The sequence below is a fragment of the Dermacentor albipictus genome, chromosome 5 (assembly GCF_038994185.2).
Source record: "Dermacentor albipictus isolate Rhodes 1998 colony chromosome 5, USDA_Dalb.pri_finalv2, whole genome shotgun sequence".
Taxonomy (NCBI): Eukaryota; Metazoa; Arthropoda; class Arachnida; order Ixodida; family Ixodidae; genus Dermacentor; species Dermacentor albipictus.
In genome coordinates, this window is record NC_091825.1 from 162264208 (window position 1) to 162287312 (window position 23105).

The window sequence follows — 23105 nt, forward strand, 5'->3', positions numbered from 1 at the left end:
TGCTGCAGGAAGAAGAGACACACACGAAGGCTCATGTCACCTCTTGCGCTCCGTTTTTTCTTTGCTTTTAACCGAAGATGTATAACCAAGAAACAATATTCCCAAACTCCCTTTGAAACTTTCTGTAGTTGGTGCGTTAGTCTACCAGTGTGTAAGTGTTTTGCTACTTCGTTTTCAGTTCTTGGCTTTAAGGAATAATACGAGTTGTAGAATGAAAACCTCTCTATGTCATCTCAAGTATCTCATCTGAAGTCCTTCATATATAGGAAGGCTGACCATCTTCAGCTTCCATTAAACTCTTTTTCTTTTGGTGAAAGAGTATAAAGCACTCACAGAATAAAACCGCCAGATACTTGGCCGCCTTGATGAGCTTCTTCAGCCCTTCTCCGTCGACATCTTCGATGATTTCACTCCCAGGGTTCTTCTGCAGTAGAATCCACTCGAGGATGTGCTCGCCGCTCTTGAAATCCCCTTGAAGACAAAGCAAGATGGCGCTTGGCATGACAGCTTAACTTTCGCTTTCGTCATTCTTTTTGTGTGCCACACCTCCTAATCATGGAACTGTAAGCAACATCTTTATCAGAAAGAGTGCAAATCACGGAACTGTATAGATTTCACGTAGTGCAATGCACGCCTTCTTTTTGAATGTGCGATAAGGTTAACATGACGGTGCACGAAACAAGCTCGTTTACGTTACGCGCATCCAAAGCTGTAAGTGAGAGGGAGTTTCGGTCAGATTCCGTGCATGTTCGCGCTGCAAGACATATATACGGCGCTCACAAGAGACACGGTGTCAAAGAAGGGACATGATTGCATGTTCCGTGTGCCGTATCTTGCCGAATCTCATGCTTTACTGCGAGTACCTGATAGCCTTCGTGAGTGAAATTTTGAGTCCTCCATTCACAGCGGCGTGCTTCAACAAGGCTTGGCATTCATGTTTGGCCGAGTAATATATAGAGGAAGCGTACAAGGCGAGAAAAGTAAGAGTGGACCCGCCATGCTGCAAACTCGTGCATGTGCAATAGGTGATGCGCAATTTCACCTACGCGCAATATCTACAACATACAGTAGTGCCTTACAAGTGTTATTGCTGTGATACTATTAAACAGGTAACCTAACCTATCTCTTCGCGTCTTGCCTCCGTGTCTGTACCGCCGAAGCCAACATGTGCCGTCTTCCAACGCAAAGAAAAGAAATCTGGTCATTCGGGCGTCGGTAATCGGCAGCATGGCGTGCCCACATCGGTCGACCCCGGCCGTACATGCATACACGACCGCGCTCGAGCGACATCGATTCGCCCCCCGTTTTCGCCCATCTTTCGGGGCCGCCGCACGCCGGGATGGGCCGAGAACTGGCGCGTTACTTTTCTCCTCTGTGTACAGGGGCGGCATGCAGCTACTGTATGCGTGCACACCACCGTCGTCACCGGAGGAGAGCCACCGACCGGCGTAGATGACGGGCTCCTTGTCGTCGCTGCGGAAGAAGAGGATGGCCGGGATGGCGAACACGCCGTACTTCTTGGCGAGCGCCATGTCGTCGATCTTCACCATGTTTATGCCGTGCGCGTCCGCGTCGTCATCGATTTTCTCGAGCTCTTCCAGAACCTTCACGCATTGCTTGCAGCCCGTCTTGCTGTCTGCGTATGCCGAGACGTCGTGTTTCAGCCGCATGGCGTGCACAGCTTTCCTTCTCTCTCTCTCTCTCTGTAGATATATTGAATACCAAATCGTTAGAAGAAATTGACGTCGTTAGTAGCACCGTATGGCCTTTACACCTTACCTGTTCTCTCCGTTTCTTTCTTGCTATTTGTTTGCCAACACTCTTTTCTAATCACGATATCTTAACAAACAGCTGGAGTCACTCACTTTTCTAACACCCATTACCATGCCAAATATGCTACCGTTATTTACACATTTAAAAAGTGAGTGTTTAAAAAAACTGTCTTTCTCTTACTTTTTAAAATAAGTTCATCAGCTTTTCCTGACAGAACAAAAAAGTTTTATTCAGCATCCGGAACCATGTTAATCGGGAAACATTTCATATTAACGGCTTCCACTAGCCGAGTGGCCATGACGCTCTGTAGCTGAGCATGAGGTCGCAGGTTCGTTTAGCGGCAGCGGCGGCCTCTGTGCAAGCGCAAAGGTGGCACACAATAAGGCTCGTCTGAAGCATCCCAGTGTGTGCGTCTCTTATAACCCGTGCGGTGCTTCAGGACTCTAAACGCCATCAGTCGATATACATATCACAAATGTACATTTACAGTCCTCACACTTGTCTCTCACTGAAAAACGCTATGTTTTACCGCAGTCGTCTCCTTCTTTTTCGATAACTGATGGGACCGTCTCTCTCTCTCTCTCTCCTTGACGGCCGTCATCAACACCTTATTCTTACTAACGCGTCCACACAAAAAGAGAAAAAAAAAACAATATCGTGTCCCACTAACTTGTCGTGGTCGTCGATATTACTCCTTTCTCTGAACCATGCAACGACTTCAGCAAGCATCAGTATACACGTAGCAGAGCAAGCAATCAGAGCACACGCTTGCGCTGAATAGCCCATAGCTGAGCCGAAACGAGTTGGAAGAGGTCCAGGATCGAGAGATCTTATTTTAGTTTCCGGCTGGAAGTGCAGAGTTTTGTTTCGTGTTTCGTTGTTACCTTATGAGTGGCGACGAATATTGGCCGGCAATATTTTGCGGGACAGGCTAGAGTGTATAACGTTGGTGAGACGTTGGATATTTTAGCTGAAATTATTTTTGGGTGCTTTGCACTTTCAATTCTCTGTCTTATTATTCTCTTTCGAACTAATGATCCTACGAAAAAAATGAAAAGAAAAGCTTGCGTGTGTACGCCTCCACTTCCCCGAGAAGACGGTATCCGTGCTGCTTCCTTTTATACCCCATTAGGACACGTTTCGTGACACCTAACGAAGCCGGCTCCAGATCGGCTGGAGAGAGATGTCACGTTTTTCAACGACAGTCTGGATCACCTCAAACAGAAAGCGGGCGAGGCCCTCTGAGCGATTGTGCGTCTCGGTTTCGTGCCATTTCAAGATATACCGCAGAAACCACCTTACAGAAGAACACGGTCAGGTACTCAGACTTCGCCAGGATCCTTTCGAACATCCGCTTGTTCACTCTCTCAATGGCGTCATCCATTTCCATGTTTTCTGGATTGGTGAGCCACTCCAGCACTTCCTCTTCGTCGAAAAGATCGCCTGTTGATAGGAAAATAGAATGCGCTGTTTAGAGAACGGGCAAGAGGTGCTCCACCTGTGCAGCAGGACAAGCGTTATTAGCACAGCGTTCGATGGTGCTTAGCTTCCGGGATGACTTCCCGCTCATTACAGAATTGCACATTCACACTTGCCCACTCTGCAATTACTCCACGCGATTTTTCGGCGGCCTACTGTCCCACGGTCTGTTGGCAGGAAACACACTTGTGCGTAATTTCTAAGCTTAGCTATTTTCTTCATGCAGCTCACTAACAAAACAAGTTCCCAGTGCTTGTTTTAAAATTAACACACGCGAAGACATGAATTGTGGGACTCGCAAATCTTTTCGCAGATTAGAGAGTTTTAGTATAGCGTGAAATACTTGCGTTAGAGGCGACGCAAGGCTAATGCTGTCGTACACTAGTGATGGAGGTGCTACCTAGCCCTTAAACTGGTTTTTGTAATTCTCCGGCGCTTTCGCCGTCATCTCCATCCTTACCACGATTGATTAGTGCGTGTTTGTCACGAAGCGTTCTTGCACACGTTCGAATACGTGAACCTGAACATTGGTTCTGGTACCCCGTATTTGGCAGCGACAGTCTAAATGAACACTGCTACACAGGTACGGGAATGATTTCGGGACAGCGGAAAACAAAATCAGTGCATCTTCTGCACCCCGAACGACGGGGATTTCTGTCGCTTACTTTCATGTCATAGCGGCCTCCTGCGAAGTCTTACTCGCACAAAACGACACTCGATGGAACGTGAGAGGCAGGAGTTTTGCGCTGAGCCTTTGGTGCCCTATAATCGGAAACATATATTTTGCCTTTCACGTTTGTTGCCTTTCTCTGCCTGTCACTTGCGTGTTACCCCCGGAGGACTAAACTGTATACGTATGCGCCAGCTACAAACGGATCAGGATGCGAGACGGGTGTACTTGAATGCGTGATGGACGAGGCTGCGAATCACCTCCGAAATTATGCATTGCTTTGCTCAGTTGATGCACAGCAAGTGGGAAAACAATACTGCTGTAACGGGACGAGAGGAAGAACGGTAGGGCAGTTGACCACGTCGTCTGGTTCCTGCTCGTCCTGCTTCAGTGCTGCTGTTTTCCGACTGCGACATACCTTAATTCCGCTGCCTTTCTGCGCGCATAGTGAGCTTTAGGCAGCCGTTCACGACGCACGCATTCTTGCCATCGCCTACATTTTGTGATCCACTTTCCCATAAGGGCGCGACTGATGTGCCCTCCGGCTACTGCTCCTCCCCTTTCAACTATACAAGTTCCTTTATATATATATATATATATATATATATATATATATATATATATATATATATATATATATATATATATATATATATATATATATATATATATATATATATATATATATATATATATATATATATATATATATATATATATATATATATATATATATATATATATATATATATATATATATATATATATATATATGTACACACACACTATAGTAGGTATGACGTAATAGTTCTGCGGAAGCCCGCAAGGTGGAGGGTTAATTAAGGGAAATTGAAACAACCACCCAATCGTAGCAATTGCTACAAAGGAAAGCCATACGGGTTCCTCGTAAGAAAAGCCTCGCAGTTGAAGAAAAATTCGTCCTGGTCCGGGACTCGAACCCGGGACCACCGCCCTTTACGGGAACTATTACGTAAAACTCTTGCCCTTGCTTCGCATTGTTGACCAATTCGACTTCGTCCTCCCATCTGCGGGCCGCTTGGTTAGCTCAAATGGTAGAGCGGCTGTCCCGGAAAGGCGGTGGTCCCGGGTTCGAGTCCCGGACCAGGACGAATTTTTCTTCAACTGCGAGGCTTTATTTTCGAAGAACTCGTTTGGGTTTTCTTTGTAGCAATTGCTACAATTGGGTGGATGTCTCATTTTCCCTTAATTATAATGTAGCACGCATTTGTTCTCCAACGCATGGCTCACCGGTGAACCTGAGGTGTTTGCCGTGCCGGAAGTAGGCGAGTCCCGGCGGGTTCCGGATGCCGTACTTCTTGGCCATCAAGTTGTCCTGCATCTTGACCAGGTGCACCTCGTAGTCGCTGCAGTCGTCGTCGATGTTTTCCAAGTGCAACAGCATCTCCTTGCTGTCGTCGTCATCTTCCAAGTCTTCAAATACAAACGAATAATACATTAACACATTTTGCCTATTCTGCAATACTTATAGAGCTACATGCAGCGCATGCTGTTGTGGTATCAAAAATAACGCATGCAGTATGAGGTACATACGACAAGAAGATATCCTGTTGCTTTATAAACACGATGCATTCGGTACAACGAAAGAACGAAGGTTAGAAAGGTCTGTGTCTTGGCAATGAGCAATACTGCTCGTGCTGGATGAAGTAAACCATGCTGCGATTCAACCTGGCGTGAGCATCGTGAAACCGTTAAAAGCACACGAGCAGCATGGCAGGACCAGGAGTATGATCTGTTGCTTGCGCGCATCTGGTGGGAAGCACGTTAAAATGAACAAAAGCGAAGATAAGCTTTCGAAAGATAAGGTTACTAAAAATGTCCCGGCTAAGGTGCTCGTGTCGCAAAATGGTCATCGTTAAGCAACGTTGCAGTTTCAGGACTGGTTTATTCTTAAGGCGAAAGATTAAAGCTGAAATTACATTCTTATTACCGCTTTTTGTCAGCGTACACTACTACAGTCGAGCTTCCTTCATATTCGAAGTGTGCTAAGCCGACTACGATTTGAGCGGCGCACCAAACTGTGCACACACATTGTATATTGACACGTGTATTTATATTCATCGGGCGACCAGGTTTCACCGCCTAACAAATCTTATCGCGCAGCGCGGGACGCGCTTGCATGTATCCGAAGTTTCTGGAAAGTTACCGATGCTTCTATCCGCGTGTCTGTTGTCGCCGAACCTTGTGTTATCAGATTTCATCGCGTGACACGAATGGTGTAGAACTTTGTGGAAGACACGCGGGTCCCATCAGATAATCTGGAACATTCGACGACTGATCTATAAAAGCCGACGCGCTTGACCCGCTGATCAGTTTTTCCGACGATCGCCGACCGTGTTCGCCGCTATCGTTGTGCTATAAGTGTAGCCTGTTTTTGTGGGCACAGGTTCGCCCAATAAAAGTTAGTTTTCTCGTTCACAGTATTGCTACTGTGTTATTGCTTCTTTCTTCACCGTCACTACCACGTGACATCTGGTGGAGGTGCTTTTCGTCCATGTACAGGACGCCCCCGACAAGCCGTGATCCCAGCCCAGACCGCGAACAGAACACCAACGTAATCCCGGGCCACCGAGCAAGCCGCCGTCTTCAACAGCTGCCCCCGGAGCACGGACTTCTACCTGAGAAGACCAAGAAGATTGTGGCCAAGGCAACCGCAATGGCAGCCCCAGCGTCCCCCATCGTCCTGCAGCAGCCCAGGGAACCACCGACGTTCCGCGGTTCCACATTTGAGGACCCGGAAACCTGGCTGGAAACGTATGAGAGGGTCGCTACGTTTAACAACTGGGCAAGCGAGGACAAGCTACGACATGTCTATTTCGCATTGGAGGACGCCGCCAAGACGTGGTTCGAGAATCGAGAAGCCACCTTGACGACGTGGGACCTCTTCCGAAGCGGCTTCCTGAAAACATTTCAAAGCGTCGTGCGAAAAGAGCGAGCCCAAGCTCTACTGGAGACAAGAGCGCAGCTGCCGAATGAGACGATCGCGATTTTCACTGAGGAAATGAGCCGTCTGTTCCGCCACGCCGACCCAGAAATGTCCGAGAAGAAGAAAGTACGTCTACTGATGCGTGGCGTAAAGGAGGAACTTTTCGCCGGTATGGTAAGAAGTCCACCGAAGACCGTCGACGAGTTTCTTCGTGAGGCGACGAGCATCGAGAAGACACTGGAATTGCGGAACCGGCAATTTGACCGACGCACCAAGCCAACAAGCTACTCCGGAATTCACTCACTGGCCACGGACGATTTATGCGAGACCATCAGGGCCATCGTGCGCGAAGAACTGCGCAAGGTCTTGCCATCGTCGCAGCCTCAAGTGCCCTCGATCGCCGACGTCGTGAAAGAAGAGGTGCACCGATCGCTAGGAGTTCCTGAGGTGCAACCACAATTACCGCAGCCCCAGCCAGAAGCGATGACTTACGCCGCCATCGCACGCCGTCAAGCTCCCCCTCCGGGACAACGCCAGGTCCCTGTAACGCCGCAATTCCGTCGTCCACCGCCGCCGCCGCCAGCACGCCCACCCGTCGCCCAGCGCACCTACGCGAGGAAGACGGACATTTGGCGCGCCCCCGACCACCGCCCGCTCTGCTACCACTGCGGCGACGCCGGGCACGTGTACCGCCGATGCCCATACCGCGACCTGGGATTGCGAGGCTTCGCCGTGAACGCACAGCGCCCGAGGGAAGGTGAACGCCCTCGTGACATCGCCGATTACCTCGCCGCTACTCAGTGGAGCCCTCGACGACCGTCCCGTTCACCGTCACCAGGCCGCTACCTGTCGCCGCAGCACCGACCATACACCGGCCCAGCCCGGGGCCGCTCTGCGAGCCCATATCCGGAAAACTAAAAGCAGCAACCGATGGAGGTGCGGTTGCTGTTCGTCGAATTGACGAAGATCCTCCGCCGCCGACGAAGACGACGAAGAAACCGTCTCGACGACCTAATGACGACACGCCGCCGTCCCGACGAAGTCAGGAAGCCAAGACTACACCGACGAAAGACGACCTGACGAAGCGACGTTCCAGCTTCAGTTCAACACGACGCAGCCGTGATCCGACGCCACGACCTAACTGCAACGCCAGACAAAGAACCACCGACCTTGACGTGCTTCTCGACGGCCACGCAGTCACTGCCTTAGTCGACACAGGGGCCGATTACTCCGTAATGAGTGGACGCATCGCCGCCCAGTTGAAGAAGGTTACGACTGCATGGGAGGGCCCCCAAATTCGGACCGCTGGAGGGCACCTCATTACGCCGACTGGAATCTGCACGGCAAGAATTACCATTCATGACCGGACTTACCATGCCACCTTCGTTATCCTGCAACAGTGTTCACGAGACGTCATTCTCGGCATGGACTTCCTGAACCAACACGGCGCCATCATCGACCTGAAGTCGCAGTCAATAACGCTGTCGGGAGATCAAGCGATACCATCGGAGCGCCCTTGTAGCCACCACGCCTTGAGTGTGCTCGAAGATCAAGTGAGCATCCCGCCTCGCTCCAGCATCGTTATTTCGGTCGGCACCGAAACACCCGCTGACGTAGAAGGCGTCATCGAAGGCGACCAACGTCTACTACTCGACCGTGAAATTTGCGTCGCAAGAGGGATCGCTCGACTGCACGGAGGAAACACGAGAGTGTTGCTGACAAACTTCAGCCAGGAGTTCAAGCACATCAACAAGGGCACGACGATCGCATTCATCGAGGAAATACAGGAAACCAGCGATGCCTTCGTCCTCTCGGATTCTGTTGCATCTACTCCGACGACCGTAGTGCCCGAGCCAGACTTCAACATAAATCCAAGTCTCCCCGTGATTAAGCAGCAACAGCTCAGAAGTCTGCTTCGACGATACAAAGACTGCTTTTCGACGTCATCAAGGATTCGACAAACACCAGTCGCAAAGCATCGCATAATCACCGAAGAGAGCGCTCGACCACTACGCCAGAGCCCTTACCGAGTTTCGACGCGAGAACGCGAAGCTATAAGACAACAAGTCGACGAAATGCTGCGCGACGACATCATCCAGCCGTCGAAAAGCCCGTGGGCGTCTCCAGTTGTTTTGGTGAAGAAAAAGGACGGAACCCTACGTTTCTGCGTCGATTATCGTCGACTGAACAAAATCATGAAGAAAGACGTATACCCCCTCCCACGGATAGACGACGCATTAGATCGGCTCTGCAATGCTAAATACTTCTCATCGATGGACCTCAAGTCTGGCTACTGGCAAATAGAAGTCGACGAAAGGGATCGCGAAAAGACCGCCTTCATCACGCCAGACGGCCTCTATGAATTCAAGGTTATGCCGTTTGGACTGTGCTCGGCGCCTGCAACGTTCCAGCGCGTGATGGACACGGTTTTAGCAGGATTGAAGTGGCAGACCTGTCTTGTTTACTTGGATGACGTCGTTGTCTTCGCCGGAAATTTCGACGATCACCTTAAGCGGCTTGCGACAGTATTAGAGGCCATCAAGTCATCAGGGCTCACCCTGAAGCCGGAAAAGTGTCACTTCGCTTACGATGAGCTTCTATTCCTAGGCCATGTCATCAGCAAATCTGGAGTACGCCCCGACCCGCAGAAGACAGCTGCCATCGCAAAGTTCCCGCAGCCAATCGACAAGAAGGCAGTGCGCAGATTCCTTGGCATGTGTGCCTACTATAGGCGCTTTGTCAAGGACTTTTCACGCATCGCTGAGCCGCTGACGCAGCTAACTAAATGCGACGTCGAGTTCAAGTGGGAAACGCCGCAGGCCGAGGCATTTCAAGAACTCAAACGACGCATGCAGTCGCCGCCCGTACTTGCGCACTTCGACGATCACGCCGATACCGAAATCCACACTGACGCCAGTAGCCTAGGCCTCGGCGCCGTCCTGGTCCAGAGAAAAGATGGACATGAACACGTGATAGCTTACGCTAGCCGGTCGTTGTCAAAAGCGGAAGGCAATTATTCTACAACCGAAAAGGAATGCCTCGCCATCGTTTGGGCTACAGCGAAATTTCGCCCTTACCTATATGGCAGGCCATTCAAAGTCGTCAGCGACCATCACGCCTTGTGTTGGCTAGCGAATTTAAAGGATCCCTCAGGACGGCTGGCACGGTGGAGCCTCAGACTACAAGAATACGACATCACCGTAACATACAAGTCCGGACGAAAACACTCAGACGCCGATTGCCTATCCCGCGCCCCCATTGACCCGCCGCCGCAAGATGACGAGGATGACGACGCCTTCCTTGGAATAATAAGCGCGGAAGACTTCGCCGAACAACAACGAGCGGACCCGGAACTTAAAGGCCTCGTCGATTATTTGGAAGGGCACACCGACGTTGTCCCCAGGGCATTTAAGCGCGGATTATCTTCCTTCACGCTTCAAGACAGTCTACTCGTGAAGAAGAACTTCTCGCCAGTCCGCGCCAATTACCTTCTTGTTGTCCCGTCAGGACTTCGTCCAGAAGTATTGCATGCCCTATATGACGATCCGACCGTTGGACACCTCGGATTTTCCCGGACACTATCACGGATACAAGAAAAGTATTATTGGCCGCGCCTGACCACCGACGTCGCCCGTTATGTCAGAACATGCCGAGACTGTCAGCGACGCAAGACACCGCCGACAAGGCCAGCCGGATTACTACAGCCAATCGAGCCTCCTTGCCGACCATTCCAGCAGATCGGGATGGACTTGCTGGGACCCTTTCCGACGTCAATAACCGGAAATAAGTGGATCGTCGTGGCGACGGACTACCTCACCCGCTTCGCTGAAACAAAAGCACTGCCGAAAGGTAGCGCAGCCGAAGTGGCGAAATTCTTTATCGAAAACATCCTGCTGCGACATGGCGCCCCAGAAGTCCTCATCACCGACCGAGGAACGGCCTTTACAGCGGAGCTCACCCAGGCCATTCTGAAATACAGTCGGACAAGGCACAGGAGGACAACGGCTTACCACCCGCAGACGAATGGTCTTACGGAGCGGCTGAATAAGACCCTCGCCGACATGCTAGCGATGTACGTCGACGTCGAACACAAGACCTGGGATGCCGTCCTGCCGTACGTAACATTCGCTTATAACACGGCGATGCAAGAAACAACACAGATCACGCCGTTCAAGTTGGTTTACGGCAGGCACCCGACGACGACGCTCGACGCCATGCTGCCGCACGTAACGGACGAAGAGAATCTTGACGTCGCTACCTATCTCCAGCGCGCCGAAGAAGCCCGACAGCTCGCCCGCCTGCGAATCAAGAACCAGCAGAGGACCGACAGCCGACACTACAATCTCCGACGACGCTTCGTCGAGTACCAGCCCGGCGACCGTGTTTGGGTATGGACCCCTATACGCCGACGAGGACTGAGCGAGAAGCTTTTGCGTCGCTATTTTGGACCGTACAAGATCATCCGACGTATTGGTGCACTGGACTACGAGGTCGTGCCAGACGGCATTTCGCTGTCACAGCGGCGCCGCTCACGACCTGAAATTGTCCACGTCGTGCGGCTCAAGCCGTACCACCAGCGTTGACGAACTTTGGTACTTCGCGTAACTGACCTTTGGACTTTATTTCTTTTCGTTGTTTTGTTACTCATGTTTAATAAGTGTCCCTTTGTGTTTCGCTCTCTTTGTAGCATCGGGACGATGCTTTTTAAGAGGGGGGTATTGACACGTGTATTTATATTCATCGGGTGACCAGGTTTCACCGCCTAACAAATCTTATCGCGCAGCGCGGGACGCGCTTGCATGTATCCGAAGTTTCTGGAAAGTTACCGATGCTTCTATCCGCGTGTCTGTTGTCGCCGAACCTTGTGTTATCAGATTTCATCGCGTGACACGAATGGTGTAGAACTTTGTGGAAGACACGCGGGTCCCATCAGATAATCTGGAACATTCGACGACTGATCTATAAAAGCCGACGCGCTTGACCCGCTGATCAGTTTTTCCGACGATCGCCGACCGTGTTCGCCGCTATCGTTGTGCTATAAGTGTAGCCTGTTTTTGTGGGCACAGGTTCGCCCAATAAAAGTTAGTTTTCTCGTTCACAGTATTGCTACTGTGTTATTGCTTCTTTCTTCACCGTCACTACCACGTGACAATATCTATCTATCTATCTATCTATCTATCTATCTATCTATCTATCTATCTATCTATCTATCTATCTATCTATCTATCTATATATATATATATATATATATATATATATATATATATATATATATATATATATATATATATATATATAATACAGCGTTGAACGGACGCAGCCATATAAAGATAAAAATAATTTCAGGCAAGCGCCGCGTTAACCCTAACGCCGGTTCGGCAGCCCGGCATCTCTACCAACTCATCAGGCAACTATGGAAATAGAAGTGGAGGGGACTGAAATCGCCCCGGAAGAACTAAACGAGGCAGGATGGCTCGCCGCCCATAAGACCCTACAGCGAAGCAAACCAAGCCTTAACGAGTCCAAAGCCATACCGCGTACAAGAACTAATTCGGTAGCGCAGACGCCATCGTCCCGTCCGCGTCGGCAAGTGCCGAAGCCCCCACCGCTGCCGGAAGAGGACTTCAAAGTGGTTCTCCGACCGCGTGACGGATTCAATACAGCCAGCTGGAGCTCCGCGCTCATCACCGACAACATCATGAGAACGGCCGCTCTGGAAGCGGCAGCGCAACTAGAAGACACGATCCGAATCAACACCAGCCAAAATATCATTATTGTCAGCACACCAAGAGAAGACAACGCCGTCAAGTACAGCCAAATCAAGGAGCTCAAATTACAAGAGAAGAGATTCAGCATGACTACTTACATTACGGCGCCTGAAAACTCGGCCAAAGGAATCATCCATGGGATTCCGGACTACGACACACAAGAAGACATTATTAGAAGTTTGGCGCGTAATACCCCCCGGGTCCTGCACGCCAGGCGCATGGGCAAGACGTCCTCAGTTATCATCGTTTTTCAAGGTGAAGAAGTACCACACTACGTCAACTACCGAAATACTACGTACCGGTGCCTTCTGTACAAGAAGAAGATCGAAGTGTGCGGAATCTGCCGAAAAGTCGGCCACCGGGACGATGTGTGCCCCACCCCGAACGAAAAATGTTGTATCCGGTGCGGCAAGCAAAACCCGCCAACGGACCATGACTGCGAACTAGTGTGCGCTATCTGCAACGGCAACCATCTCTCCGGCTCAAAGCAATGCAGGAAACGTTTCCAAATCCCCTACATCATCCGACAACGACAGTGGCAGAAACTATCGGTGGAAGAACAGAACATCCCTAACGAGCGCAGGCAAAGTAGATCACGAGAACGCCGATCGACGCAGAACAGCCAAGAAACCAGTGCAAGCTTTTTTCCCGGAGGATCGAGCAGCAGGAGCCGATCTCGGTCTTACCCGAGACTAAGCTCAACTCCAAGTGCCACCGACTCCGACGGGACGTCGCGGAACCGGTCGAGTTCCGGGAGACGAACGACCCCGACTAACAGCGGTCCACAGGTGAGCTGGGCTAACACGGTCTCTTCTCCCAATGCTCAGTATCCTAAGATGCAGGCTCTCGAGGCAGAACTCCAACAAATGAGGCAGTTAATAGAACAACAGAGAACCGAAATCACTAAGCAGCGTGCAGAAATCACCCGATTACAACAAAAACAACAGGAGCGCAGTCAGACGCCGCGCCCTACCCCACCATCTAATCCCTCACTCAACACCACAGCACCACCACATAAACGTAAGGCAGAAGATCATACAGACAACTCTTCAGACATATCACCAAGATTCGAGAAACTAGAACATATGATTACTGAACTTGCCAACCAGATGCTTCAGCAACATCAGGAGAATGGTGCCCACTTGCAACAAATTAGCGCACGTCTAGACGCTCTGGAAACCAGAAGCACCAACCTAGAGTCTCGGGTAGCCGCGACCGAAGCCAAAGTACTTCGCTGGGAGTCGAGATTTACATCCACGGCCTCCGGCTCCCTTAAGGGCGTGGCATCCAAACCCTATGACCGTCCACCCCTATCCGAAATCTCTAAACCGATCGCTGAACCCCCTCCACCTCAAAATGGCTCACACTCCTAATTACAAGATCTGGCAGTGGAACTGCCGTGGGTTTCGCCGCAAACGGGGAAACCTTCAGCAGTTCCTTCGGGGTAAGGCGGCCCCTGATATCATTGCCCTTCAGGAGACGGGAGGCCACGCAAAATTGGCAGGGTACAAATCCTATAATGCTTCTGGGTCGGATTCCACCACCGCTATTCTAGTTCACAGAAATCTAACAGTCATTAAACATGATATTGAAGAAGTCGACATAGACCACGTCTTTATTGAACTCATTCCTAAACGTAAGGAGGATGAAAGCATATTCATTCTTAATGTCTATAGTAGCCCAAAGTGCCGACGTCACCAGTTCGGAACTCTATTCAGGAAGGTTCTCAGAATCTCCCAACAAAAGGCCATATTATTATTAGGTGACTTTAACGCTCCCCACACTGCATGGGGATACCGCACAGAGGTAGTCAAAGGTCGTAATCTTTGGCTAGAAGCCCAACAACAGGGACTGACTCTGATCACAGACCCCCAGACACCCACCCGTATCGGGAATAGTGTCAGTGTTGACACCACTCCCGACCTAACTTTCATCAAAAACATAGGCAACTATGATTGGACTAATACCGGGGAAAGCCTCGGTAGCGATCATTATATCATAGAAATCCACATTCAGGCGGGTCCACCCCGCAAGAAAGGCAAACGAGTTTCGCTCACGGAATGGGACCGCTTCCGCCAGATTCGGGAGACAACCGCCACCGAGCATATAAACGATCTCGAGGCCTGGATCGGGGATCTCAGAGATTGCGTGAAACGCGCCACGAGGGAAATCCCTGAAGACGATGGTCTGGTCGAGGTGGATAGCCGCCTCCTACACTTGTGGGAAGCCAAAAATAGCATGCAAACCCGCTGGAAAAAGAATAAACTAAATCGTACACTCCGCTTGCGCATCGCGCAAATTAACATAGAAATCGAGGAATACGCTAACCAATTAACCAAAAACCAATGGGAAAAGGTATGCGACAGCATGCAGGGACAACTCGGTCTAGCCAAAACGTGGAATCTCCTCCGATACCTTATGGACCCGGATAAAAGTAAATCCGAGCAGAGGAAATGCCTCAATAAGATCACTCACCAATACCAGGGCACGAACGACGAGCTCCTCACAGAGCTCAAAACCCGGTACATAGGCACAAATGCACAAATCCCCCAGAAGCCATACACTGGTCCGGAGAATCTTAACCTAGACGCACCCATCCTAGAGGCTGAAGTACGAGCCGTCTTGCTGAAACTCCGAACTAAATCTGCACCAGGCCCCGATGGAATAACAAATAAGACCCTCCGAAATCTAGACGACGCATCTATCACTGCCCTAACAGAGTACTTCATCCGCTGTTGGGAAACAGGTTCTATCCCCTCGCAGTGGAAGCATGCACAAATAATATTCATACCTAAACATGGTAAGCGACTACAGCTCGAGAACTTGCGCCCCATCTCTCTGACCTCATGCGTAGGAAAACTCATGGAGCACGTTATACTTAACCGCCTCCACAATTTTGCGGAGGACAACAACTTATTCCCGAACTCCATAATTGGCTTTCGTCCAAAACTTTCCACGCAAGACATCATGCTTCAGCTTAAACATCAAGTTCTGGACCACATACCCAAGAATGGTACCCGGGCTGTCCTGGGCCTTGATCTTATAAAGGCCTTTGACAACGTAGCGCATCAGGCTATACTAGAGAATCTGCAGCACCTAGGTGTGGGCCAGAAGACATACAACTACATCAAAGACTTCCTCAACCACCGCACAGCGGAACTAAGAATAGGAGAACTACAATCGGACAAGATCCCTCTTGGAAGTCGTGGCACCCCGCAGGGATCAGTTTTATCCCCGTTCCTCTTTAATTTAGCGATGATCAGATTACCGGAACAACTTAATCAGATTCCAGGTCTACACCACAGTTTGTATGCAGACGACATTACCCTGTGGGTGGTTAAAGGTAGCAATGGAGATGTAGAAACCACGCTGCAACAAGCTGTAGACACGGTCGAAAAGTACGTTACCGACAAAGGCCTCGCCTGCTCCCCGCAAAAATCAGAACTCTTCCTACTCAGAGCCCCTACAAACCGCAAATCCGACACTGCGCCATCCCCAGAAATCACTGTGCGAGCCGGAGGAGGCGCGATCCCGGTGGTGACCACCATCCGTGTACTAGGCCTCTTCATGCAAGCTCACGGGCGCAACGGCAACACAATTCACAAACTGGAAGCATGCGTTCAGCAAACGATGCGACTCATTTCAAGAATTGCCAACCGACACTCTGGCATGAAAGAAGCCAACCTCATAAGGTTGGTACAAGCCTTCGTTCTCAGCCGCATCACCTACATCACCCCGTACCTCTGCCTCAAAGCGGCTGAGAGAGAGAAAATAGAGGGGATTATCCGGAGAGCCTATAAACAGGCTCTTGGGCTACCTATAAGAACGGCCAACGCTAAATTGCTAGCCCTAGGTGTGCACAACACCCTCGATGAACTAGTAGAAGCGCACCTTATATCTCAATACGAAAGGCTAGCTCAGAGTGCCGCCGGGCGAAACATCCTCCAGAATCTCGGCATCAACTACGAGTCGATGCAAAGCATTAAAGTAGACATTTCTCACAATCAGAGGCGCCATCTCAAAATTAATCCACTCCCTAAAAACATGCACCCCGAATTCCATAAGGAAAGGAGGGCCGAGCGGTCCAAAGCCCTACATCAGAAATTCCACGCCTTCAAAGACGTAGTCTATGTCGACGCAGCAGAATACATAGAACGCAACTGTATGTCCCTTGCAGTGGTGGACTCCTCAGGTCAAATAAGCGCTGGTGGTTCAATTCGCACCAGAAGCTCCGAAACAGCGGAAGAGGCGGCTATCGCTCTGGCAATAGCCTCCACACATTGTCATTACATTATTAGCGATTCCAGAGCAGCAGTACGCAATTTTGCGAAAGGTCGGGTCTCGGCTCCCGTAAAACACATAATAGACACAAACCAACACCCACGACCAATCCACATCATTTGGGCACCAGCACACTCCTCCCTACCCGGCAACGATGCCGCCCACACCACCGCTCGAGGACTCGCCAACCGAGCACCCGGACGGCTCACGCTAGGATCAGGGAGGGATCGCATGGTCAGTTACCAGGAAATAACTCAGCACTACAGGTTAGCCAGGACAGTGTACCCGCCAGCACACAAATCGCTTAACAAGCGACAAGAAGTAGCTTGGAGACGACTTCAGACGAACACCTACCCCAACCCCGTAGCCTATCACTACTACTACCCGGACCAATACCCTAATACATGTAAGCATTGTCAGCAAAAAGCGGATCTATTCCATATTATGTGGTCGTGCCCAGCCGAAAATCATACAAATCACGAAATAAGTAATACTGAGCAGTGGGAGGCCGTGTTGCTCAGCTCCGACCCTGACCTGCAGGCCAAGGTCATCGAGAGAGCTGAAGAAGCCGCCCGGGCCCAGGGGCTCGTGGCTGCCTAACAACAAGGTCATCCGTCAATACCTTGTTTTCAAATAAAGTCTTTACTCACTCACTCACTCAGGCAAGCATTGCTTACAAAAGAAAACAGCCAAATAGTCGGTGTCGACGATCATATTGTTGAGCATGTCCCTGTTGATGTTCTCGATGGTGTCTTCGTTCTTCTGCTGCACCAGCCACTCGAGCACGTTCTCCTCCTTCGTGAGATCACCTGCGCGAGGAGGCGAGCGTCCTGGCCGTAAGTGCTCGGTCTCGAGAGGGTGGCGTGTTTCAGCGGAGCAGGTACCCACCCACGTAGATGCTGGGCGAGCCGTGCTCGAAGTACACCAGGGATGGGTACTCCGACACACCGAGCTCCTTGGCGTACACCTCGTCGTCGATCTTGACGAAGTAGATGCCCTGCTTGTCGGTGTCGTCGTCGATGTTCTCCAGTTCCTCCAGCACCTTGTCACAGTCGGGACAGTCATCGGAGACTGTTTCGAAAAAAAGGTACAGAAAAAGAGAGGGGGAAAACAGACATGCCGATTCGGCTAAATGTAGGTGCCTATTATTTACTTTCATTATTTATCTACGGATCTTAGAGATTAACACAGAATAGAGACAAGAATAACGACCTCTGTGGCACGTAGTTACAAATTGGATGTTTGTGCTGTTCATCCATCCGGCTAGTCAGCCTAAAAGTCATGGTACTTTATTTTTTCTTGACGGGCACCGATGGCAGTGGAAATGGCCATATTTTCGCGGTGCTTTAAGGCGGATTATGAAAGTTGAGCAAGTAATCCTATAAATAATTTTGAGCACCTACGGTTCTTTATGTATATAACTTGAAGCAGCGCGAGTGGACGAGGACATGAACAAGAAAACAACCACGACAGGACAAGCGCTGTAAACTCAAGATTAACCAACTCCGCCAAGTTAAGGTGTCACTCATGATTTCCTCCACAGTTCGAGAAAAACCAACTCGCCAAAATCAAGTTCTTATTAGAAAGGTTCTTTAACGGGTACCTGAATGTAAGTGTTCGAGGTGTTTTACTTTGTTTCATTTCACCATCAAGCTTCACATCATTCGTGCTGGCAGTTTCATTAAATTATTTATATATTTTATAAAACTAGAAATACTGGCAATTTGTGTCGCTGTTCCCTGCAGAGCAATTGATTGTAAAATGAGGGAGAATAAATTACACGAGCACTCGGCAATCGCAGATGAAACTACCCGACCAGTTTCGCATGCTTACGAGGCTACCTCATTTTTCCCATGGTGGTGGCGATGTCATACTGCCCACACTGATTCATGCCAGTACTTGCGGTGCAATGGTTGCTGTATATTCATTGTTTGGTTCAGTATTGCATACATCACTTCCAGACTTACTGTCTCTTATTTCTATTTATTCCCCTCATCTTATAGGCACCACTGAGTCATGGCTACATAGCAATATTATGGCTCCTAGTTTGCTCCACCCGCTTTTATTGCCGTGCGCTTAGACAGGATCCACGGCACTGGCGGCATCGTCGTGCTGCTTATCCTCTCGGATCTTCGTGTCTCAGTTTTGCTTTCGCCTCCGGATACAGAAACCGTTTGCCGTAAACTTTTCTTGAATAATCAGTGCATTGTAATTAGCGTTATATCTCTTCCCCCCGGTTCTTCCCTTGATGTCCTTAATGTCATTGCAAATTTCATGTTTCATGTGCCTGACTAACATTGCTGCCTCACGATTTACCTCCATGGATGATTTCAATGCTCCTGGAATTCACTGGCATTCACTAAATGCAACAGGTCGTGACGTAGCAATTTGTAATGAATTAATAAATATTTTCTTGTGCTTTGGGCTCACTCAAGTTGTTTCTAGCGCAACTAGGTTAAATTCCATCTTCGACTTGGTTTTCTTAAGCGCTGATGTAGCGAAATATGACTTCTCTTGCGAAATAATTGACGCAATCTCAGATCATAAAGGTGTTTTGTTATCGCTCTCTTCTCCAACCTCCAAATTGCCCTATACGTTTACTAGTTTTCCTGACTTCACTTGTGCGGACAATTTCATTACTCATCTCTTAGCTGATCACTTCGATACGCTTTGCTCTCTGTCAGACATACAGGATGTAAATTGTCTTGTTAATTATTCTGAGAATGTTGTGAAGTCATGTGTTCAACGATTGGTGCCCATTAAAACTAAGAACAATAATGCTAACGTTCCGTGGATTACTTGCGACATCTTTACCTCGTCGTGTCCGTAGGCTTAGGCCTTCTAAACGAACCAACGATCCCATAACCCTGGACAGGTTTCACAAGGCAAAAAATTAACTTAATTTGAAAATGCGAACGGCCAAAGATTTCTTTTATCGCGTCCAATTGCCTAATCTGTTAAGAACTAACTCTCGTAAATTTTGGATTTCTGTTTTACCTCGCGATGCTTCAGCAACTTTATTCAAAATTGATAATGACGTGATCAGTGATCCGTCAGTAATATCGGATGCTTTCAACAAGTATCTTCAGTCCCGTTCTTGTCACCGATAGCAACTTCATTCCTTCTCTCACCAATATAGTTTGTTTTGAAGGAATCACTGACATTGACATGGACAATAAAGGCGTTTTTAACATAGTGTTATACTTGGATACGAAGAAATGCACCAGTCCGGACGGGATACACAATGCATTCGTGGTTTCTATACCTTGAGGTCATCAAGCCATCTGATGGTGATATATAACAAATCTTTATCATCTGCCACTGTTCCTTCCTCATGGAAGTTAGCTAAAGCGCTTCTTCTTTATAAATCTGGTGATAAGCAGTCTATATCGAACCAGAGACCGATTTCAATAACATCACAGTCTTGCAAAACCTTAGAACACATATTCATAAACACAGTGCTTTTCCTTGAATCTCATAATCTGCTATCTAACATACAGCATGGGTTTAGGCGTGGTTTTAGTACGACAACGCGGTTAATTGAGTTTACGCATGACATTTTGCTTAACCTTGATGTTGGTTAAGCAAAATGTTGCTTAAGCAAACACTTAAGCAAACACTTGTTGGTTAAGCAAACGCTATCTCTATAGACTTATCTAAATAATTTGACACAGTATTACATTCTAAGCTCCTTGATAAACTTAACGCTGTACTAAATAATTCTCAACTACTTAATTGGATTTCAAGCTTTCTTTCACTTCGTTTTCAGTTCGTCTCTTATAGCTCGACCGAATCTGCTGCTATTGATGTAACAGCTGGAGTGCCTCAAGGCTCCGTTCTTGGGCCACTGCTTTTTAAAATTTACATAAATAATTTTCCTGTTAACATCTCTTCGAACAATCGTCTTTATTCCGATGATTGTGTTTTATATTAAGGTGTTAACTCTTCTGATGATCATTACCGTCTCCAAGAGTCATTTGCTAGGTTTTTCACTTGGTGAAACACCTATCAAATGAACATTAACTTTGATAAAACCGTCCTTATGTCCTTCTGTAAAAAATCTTCTGCTTCTCTTTTTCCTTACTCCTTCAATAACCGCGCTGTGCGTAGGGTACCCGAGTACAAGTACCTCGGTGTTATTTTTACGCATAACATGTCATGGTCTAATCACATTGATTACATTTGTATCAAAGCACTGAAGAAATTAGGTTACCTACGTCGTACACTATCCAACTCTCCAAAAGATACTAAGCTACTGTTACGTGAATCGCTAACTCGTCTTGTTGCTGACTGCGAATTAGTCGTATGGAACCCTTATAAGCAGTGTGAGATTAACAGGCTAGAAGCAATTCAGGAAAAAGCTGTAAGATTTATATGTCACCGTTATGATCGTGACTTTTCACCCTCTTCTGCACTTCGTTCCTTGAATTTAACTTCGCTCTATTCACGTCGCCGCATAGCATCGTTAGATTTCTTGAAAAACATCATCAATTCTTCCGTTAGACTTTCAAAAACCTATACTAACCTCGCGCCAGAGTCGTCGACAAGACGACATCACAACTTGAATTTGATGCCCTACTTTGCACGCACTAGTATGCTTAAATTGAGCCTTTTCTCTCGTTCCATAGAAGACTGAAATTCCTTGCCTGGGTCTATTCGCTCATGCTCACCCCGAAGAGTTTTGTATGTGCCATCCGGGATGAATGGTCCTAGCGCATCACCCTCATCGTTCTATCGTAGTTTTCTCTGTATAATTTTCCTCCCTCAATCCACTCCTGCTACAGCGATTATTGCGCTGCAGTATGGATAAATAAATAGATAAATGAATAAATGAATAAATAAATAAATGAGTGCTGTACATATACACTTCTGCTGCACTAGGCAGCCATAGTCAGCAATTTACGCAGCCCTGCATGAATATGCTTGCAGCACGCAAGGTGGAATGCACTTGCCATTACCCCCTGCCTTCGGTCACATCGTCCCGAACTCTGTCGAGCAAGCTGTCCTTCTCAAGGATGCCGTGGAGTATCCAGCAATGCGATTTGTTCGCGAAATATTGACAACCCAGTCACGCGGGGGCCTTACAGAAAAAAACGGCGACGCTTTCCATGTCCTGCAACAGCATCTCCAGCATCCTGCGATCCACGAGCTCGATCTCATCGTCGGACCTCTCCTTCATTTCAGTCAGCCACTTGAGCACTTGGTCTTCGTCCTTGAGGTTTCCTGCAGAACAAAGAACGAGTTGCACGCCATTACGGAGGACAATGATTTCACGCCGCGCGCAATGAATTGTGGGCACTTGATTAAACGTGCCCCGAAACAACCTCCTTCACTTTTTACCGCGATGTGTCCTCCGCAATGGGGCCCCAAAGTGCTTTGCGGGTGTTAGCGTTGGGGCACGCTGGAGCGGAGTTTTAGAATAGGGCATTGCGTTTGCGGATAGCGTCTTGCGCTGACAGTGCCACTACGGCGTCAGTGAAACGCTATTCGAAATAATTAAATTAAGTATACCATTTTAGAATAAAAATAGTAATTCTGCCTTTCGTGTAATAGCGTTTAATTACAATTTATAGGTTATTCCATAAGCAGCAAACAAATAGTTGCGCTTAGTTTTGAGTAACCAACTTTACGTACCTTCACCAGCCAAGCTAAGCCGTGTTAGGCCTACGAGCCATAAGATCCACAATCGAATTCGGAATCAGCGGCGTCTAATGAATCAATCTTCATAACACACGCTAGATGAGGGATAGCGATAACCGCAGTCACTTCTCCTAGCTTGCGAACTTCACACGTTACCACGAATCGAACCCAGTTTGGTGCTAGGTTAGAGACGTCACTTCGATGTTTGTTTACGCAAATCTTTTGCGGCTACTTTTTGGGCTCCCGCTAAATCAGTGAAATAGCGTGCCCAACGCAAAACCCAAACGCAGTTTGCGTCTCGCGCATGCGCAGTGGCTTCGACGCTATTTCTTTGGGGCCCCTATTCGAAAACTCTCTAATGTAACTGTTCCATTACGGTGCCGCTCCTTTTCGCTCTTGGTGAGTGGCCTGAGCGGCGCACCGCCCGCGATCTGCTGGCCGTGAGTGGCGGATGATACACGAGAAAACAGCCGAGTCGAGCGAGTATACGCGACACCGGCTCCGGCGTCCCCACACGAACGCGTTGCCG

The 23105-nt window shown here is 48.7% G+C and overlaps 1 protein-coding gene across 3 annotated transcripts in view; it reads right to left on the minus strand.

The window, feature by feature from the left end:
- hlk (hulk) overlaps nt 1-23105 on the minus strand; it is a 135815-nt gene that overhangs the window by 33134 nt on the left and 79576 nt on the right. For 2 of the 3 annotated variants that reach the window (XM_065434514.2, XM_065434512.2), the window contains exons 19-25: nt 22022-22159; nt 17825-18007; nt 17614-17745; nt 5192-5374; nt 3076-3216; nt 1415-1636; nt 334-471 (exon numbers count right to left, since the gene is read on the minus strand). In XM_065434514.2, the coding sequence (XP_065290586.2) occupies nt 334-471; nt 1415-1636; nt 3076-3216; nt 5192-5374; nt 17614-17745; nt 17825-18007; nt 22022-22159 (1137 nt within the window). The remainder of the gene's footprint in view (nt 1-333; nt 472-1414; nt 1637-3075; nt 3217-5191; nt 5375-17613; nt 17746-17824; nt 18008-22021; nt 22160-23105) is intronic. The other variant, XM_065434513.2, reaches the window with a different exon arrangement.